Source organism: Habropoda laboriosa, unplaced genomic scaffold (genome assembly GCF_001263275.1).
Source record: "Habropoda laboriosa isolate 0110345459 unplaced genomic scaffold, ASM126327v1 scaffold143, whole genome shotgun sequence".
In the NCBI taxonomy this organism is placed as follows: domain Eukaryota; kingdom Metazoa; phylum Arthropoda; class Insecta; order Hymenoptera; family Apidae; genus Habropoda; species Habropoda laboriosa.
This window is the reverse complement of record NW_017100404.1, coordinates 1,985,105-1,991,104: the sequence shown is the minus strand read 5'-3', so window position 1 is coordinate 1,991,104 and position 6,000 is coordinate 1,985,105. Positions and strand designations below refer to the sequence as shown.

At 33.4% G+C, this 6,000-nt stretch overlaps 1 protein-coding gene across 1 annotated transcript in view; it reads right to left on the bottom strand.

Moving 5' to 3' along the window:
- Nucleotides 1-4,013: 4,013 nt before the first annotated feature.
- Nucleotides 4,014-6,000, bottom strand: part of LOC108575326 — a 99,340-nt gene continuing 97,353 nt past the window's right edge. Inside the window, exons 7-8 of the mRNA XM_017938092.1 lie at nt 5,213-5,467; nt 4,014-4,978 (exon numbers count right to left, since the gene is read on the bottom strand). Coding sequence (XP_017793581.1) covers nt 4,014-4,978; nt 5,213-5,467 — 1,220 coding nt within the window. The remainder of the gene's footprint in view (nt 4,979-5,212; nt 5,468-6,000) is intronic.

Below are 6,000 nucleotides of genomic sequence, written 5' to 3'. Positions count from 1 at the left end.
CGTCGACATACATATACGTACATAAATCATGCTTATAAATTTAGTATAATAATATAGATAATAATTGTGTAAGTAAGGCTGATTAAACGCACTCCTTTTCCCATTCGAATCTGACTCAATTTCTCTCTCCCCATTTTATTACCATAACAAACGACACTAATATCTCATCTTGATTTTCTCTATCCACGATCAAAATATGTTCTACAGTACGTATACTGCGTGGTACGAACAAAATGAATAATTGATCGAGAATAAACGAAGTCGTGTATAAAAGTTCATAAAATGGAGAGAAAGTTTAGCTGTTCAATGTTCTCTATTTGACAATCTTTTGCGATGATGTGTGTATGGGACTAGGTATTCAATGGTTCTTTCTAGTTTTAGAACGTGGCAGTAGATTATTATACCCGATAGTTCGTCGCAAAGACGAAGTAACTCGATCGATTCGAATCTTTTCACAAGTATTGTTATTATTTTACGAATACAAAACGAGGAACAAGGAAATATTTTTTTTTTTAAAATTTGATGCTAAGAAAAGAAGATACTTTTCTCAGAAAATGTTATTCGACGCTAAGAAAAGAAAACGTTTTCCTTAATGAACGGTATTTGACGCTAAAAGAAGAAGATATTATTAAAAAATTATCTAATTGATGCTCTTAGAAAATATTCTCAAAAAAAAAAAAAAAAATGTTCACCACCGTTTCTTCTAATCGCAACTTCTTTCGTTTACAAAAATACGAAGGGACTATGAAGAATATAAAAAGAAGAGAATACGAAGGAACAGAGAAATCCTTGATTTTTATACGTTTTTTCAAGCATTTGATGTAAATTAATACGAAAATTGAAGTACTTCAAAATGTTTAACAAAATTTGTTCACACTGTCGAGTTATTACCGTCATTGCTTCAAAGTATAAGGGTAGTTTATTGAGTTTATCGATACACCCTAAAATTATGTACTCCCTTAGACTTTACGGTGTATTCCTGATAATGGATATCATAAGATGACGTAAGTCTAGTCCCGCAAAATTTTTCGCATGAAATACGCCCCTCCATATTATTGGAAGCTAACTATATAACTATGTATATGCAGTATACCCGTTGCGTATTTCCTTTCCTCTCCGTTTTTCACCTTCGTTTCCTTCGTAATTGGAAATTACGCGTTTCCTTTCACAAAATCGAAATCGCGTCTCTGTTTTAAAGCGATAAACGTGCGGTTTTTGCTTACAAAGTGGGGAGTGAATGTTAAAAAAATGTGTTTAACTATTAAAATCTATTCGATGATTTATAAATACTAAAAAAGTTGCTATCCTTATTACAAATCGTATTTTGTAGTTCGGAGTTATTCTGTTCCTTTCTTTTTTGTTTTTTTGTTCTTTTTTCTTTATCTCGCTTTTTCTTACGATAGAAACGAGCCAGTCTGAAGTTTACCTTCCTCGCAATTAAACGTTACGGATATCTAACGAGTATGAACATTTGTGCCCCATTATGTTATTCGAATGATTTTAGGAAAAGAATTCCTTCGGGCTTTGCTTCTTTCTCTTTCAAATGTCTACCATGAGAAATCGTTGCTAGAACTGTGAGAGTTTCAATTTTGCTAATAATTTTACTCCTTTTTGAAATTTTGTTAGCTATAACGATGAAGCAAACATTATACAACTACTCTAAGTGTCTTTGCTATTTAATACATTTCGAGAGTAATGGCTTGTGCATTCAAATTTTAGCAGCCTTCTTGAAAATTGTTTCTTAGCAATCAGTGACAATTATTTGTAAAATGTAATTGTTGAAATAGGATTTTAACTGTTTGTATTTGGTTGAATATTTGGTGAAGATTTTTTAGTAATGATAATTAACAGCATTCACTTACGATTCGAGAATTTTTTTATTGAAACAACTGTGTTTTATCGGTGCTTGACGATATAACGAGAAAAGAGTATTGCAATAATTCTCACAACGCTAGTTACGATATTGTCAGCAGTGTTTTGACTTCAGACGGAACAATGATGAGGTAAGAAAACGACGAAATCTCGGGAAGGTAGAGAAAGGGGGGTTATGATTCCGTTTTGATTTTTCGAATTCGGAGAAATTCGGTCCCTCTGAGGCCCTCGAGAAAAGACGATTTTCCTGATTCGAGGACAAGGAATTTTATCGTCCATTTCGATTGAACATTCAAAACTGATTACGACTCGTTATGAATGCTTTTATTTCTGGTCGAAAGATGTTCACGTTCGTAATTTTTATGCATTCAATTTGCGGTATTTTGAAAAAAGTACAAGAAACTGAAAATGATGAGACTAAATTTGTTTGGTTAAATCATTCTATGACGGTGGATAAAAGTTTCAGTGCCTTTTTTACGGGTAAAGTTTTTTTTGTTAAATAATAAGGAAACATAATTCATTGAAATGATTTTTGAAATTTCGATAAAGGAAGTGTATCAATAAAACTTGCCTATATTATCCTTGTATTTCTTATGTGAAAGCAGTGTATGGGAGATAATGACCGGAAATGAAAGCAGTGATGCAGATGGTGGCTTTAGTTGGTCCCGAACATGAGTTAGTACGGGTTTGTGTACAAATCTTAATCCGTTATTAATTGAAATATCTAAACTATAGGACAAATATATTCCGCGAGTTTTTTTTAATCGATACGTTCAATTTCTTTTGACAATTGCAAGTAGTCTAGTTTTTTTTTCTTTTCATTCTATGTAACTATGCCCTCTACGATAATTGTGAAAATATTTCGTATGAATGTTCTTTATGTAAACAATTAAGAAAAAGGAAAGAAGAGAGTATAAGTGAAAATGAACAACGATTTCTGCACAAACCCATCCTAAATGTTGCACATGGAATCGTGTCGATCGTTGCATTACGGATCTCAGCTCATGGCAACACTGCGCGTGTCGAACATAATATAACATCTCTCCCTCTCTTACTTACCTCTTTCTCTCTTTTTCTCTCATTCTTTCTCGCTCTCGTTCTCTCTTTCTCTCTTTCTCCCTCATTCTCTCTGTCAATCGTCCTTTCTCTTTCATTCTCTCATATAGCATTTTAAATATTACGAGTTACCTATTAACCTATACGGCCCTACGATATAAGGATGAATGTTCCTTTGGCAGTTTATTTACATGCGAATTGAGCCACGGCGCCGAAAATATCACGGCAACGAATTTCGATGTCAAGCAACCTGTGAAGTACGGAACATTTTAAAAAGTTGTGACACGATAAAATTTACGAAATTTTTTCGTGCTGCAGAGGAATACTTTTGAAAATGCTTCGTCTTGGATGGAGAGTGTCGTTGTTGAGGATTAGTGAGTCTATCTTTTCAAATTTTTTTTATAAATCGAGTAGGGTTGGCCTTATAAATAGAACGAGTACAAGAGGGCGTGAAATGTTTCAGCCTAGCGTGTCCTTGTCTTCTATGTATCCGTTTTGAAAGTATTTATAATTATCTTGATTTTTAAATATTTAAACGTTCGAAATTTTTAAGTTAGAAAATTTTAGTAAATAAAATAAAGGGCTAAACACTTTTGCTATGAAAATGTTACCTGTTTTACTTCATTATAAAATTCTATAGAAACGAAAAATAGCAATCTGTATTACTGTTTTTTAAAATAAATATTTAGGATCACTTTTGGGAGAATATTTATTAGGACTTGTTAATTGCACTATATATAATTTCATAATAGTTAATATCAGTAATGGGTATTATGTTTTGTATTATCCCACTTCAGTTTAAATCAAATGTTTAATAATGCTATCAAAGTGGTATATTTTTATAGAGTAAGAAATGTTATAATAATATACTATTAGCAGAAATAGTATAATATTGTAACAGTATTATAACAGTGCAGTATAAATGTATGTACCTATCATGAGGTTCTCCAAGATTTTAAAACTTGTATAGCATTACAAGTGTATTCATGTTTATCATTTCTTAAACTACTAATTTCAACAAAACAATACTCTCCATATACCAACATAATCCATAGCTCAATCGCAGTTACCTTAACCATGTATATTTACAGAAATAGTACGATCATGTAATTGAGATATCTTGCGCTGCTAGTTCCATTCAGCTTTGTACCCCCATTTTCCTCATCATTTTCACTGGCAGTGTCTCCCTTTGCCTCAACAATAGTATCTAGTCGTTCCATTGTACTTCTCTGGTGATGATGATTACTTGATAAGTCACTTTCAGGTGTTTCAACTGAGTCTACATCAATCATGCGATCGTTAACTTGTATTTTTACTATAGCATCTACTGGGTACTTTCCTTCATCAGTGGATGATGTTGCTCCCCTTTGCGACCCTATTCTACTAGATAGTATTCTCTCATTTTTTTCACAATGGGGGCAATTTTGACCATTTGATGAAGCTTTGTCACTTTGACATCGGAAGCATATTAGATCACCTTCGCTAGAAAAATCACAATGTTCACATTGAACAATGTGACCATTTCCATGGCAAAGATCACAGACAGGACTGTCATCATCGTCCTCCAGATCCATGTCTTTATAGTCCTTTCGATCACGTTCTTGTTCATACTTTTTTGACCAGCCCCTTCGTGCTTGATAGTCCTGATCATGATGTAATGATCTAGGTGAAGAAGATTGACCACTACATTCTGGATCATAGTATAGTGACCGTGGAGAAGTTATACGAATTGGGCTCCTATATATGCCAGAAGTTCCTGGATCCTGAAGTCGATCGTCAAAACGTTCTTCAACATATCTACTAGAATAAGAACCAGGTGTTTGTGGTCTGTAAGTGCAGGTACGAGACTTCTGATCACATTCACTGCATAGCAATAAGTTTGATTTACTACCAGGTTGGGAAGCATAACCATTGCAAGTGCCATAATATTTCTCATCTTCGTCACTTTCAAAGAAATGCTGACTGAGGCTACCAATTGATTTTGTATCACTAGATCTACCAGAGATTCTGGCTTCTTCAAGTTCTTCACGATCATCTGTTATGTACCTTTAACACGATTTACTTATATTCATGAAATAATCATTAAAGTCAAATAATATAGGTTAAACTAAAAATTTAAAACGAGTGTTCTCAAATGTTTCCTTCAGGATTTAAAACTGTGTATTTATCTGGTAAGGTATAGTACTCTACCTGTCATCAGTAGCGTCAGCCAAATAGTGTCGTATTCGTGCCAGTTTTGTTTTGCCGCGCTCTCGCGGCTTTGTTTCTTGTTAAATGATGCTTTCTCGATTTCGTTCGTTGTTGTCCTCTAAGCTGGAAGTCGAGCTAGCACCGCAAATATGCATCTGAATCTCGTCCAAACGGTTCTGCACTTCCCGTTCTTGTTTAATCACTTTGGCACTCAGTGTCGCGTTGTCAGACTCCAAAGAAATTAAACGTTCCCGAATATGTATAATTTCGGCCAATAATGCTTCACTGGCGCCTAAAAGTGGTGTCGCACCTTCGCTGACTAATTGTGTCATGCTATTACAAGTCATGCCTAGAAGAAGTAACACATTTCATATTAGTCGTGAACTAATTAACAGAAATATTAACAATCATTTTATTACGTAACAGGAATGCAGAATTTATGCAAAGTGTACTGTATGATAGATATTTATAAAAATTATGCACTCGTGTTTGTCTCGTGCGACGACTTCATGCGTTAAAAATATCCGGAAATATTTAACGATAAAAAAAACTCGAGTTAGCGACATGAATATGTTAAGTGTGCATGAAATATGTAAGAATTTATTATTTCACTTCCTTACCTATGTTTTTGCAAACTGTGTATCATAAGTGTTATATAAAAGGTGAAATTCATGGTAAAATTGTTGACAAGTGTATCTTGATCAATTATTTTTTCAATAATTATTACTTCTATTTGAAATAAGTAGTAATTGATTAATCTTCAAAGGGCACAAGTCGAAAAACTCTACCAAAACTATTATACAAAATATCTAATGTCATTTATTGCATAAAAATAAAACTGATCATTACAAGAAATAATTACTGTAAAAACATTTTAATATT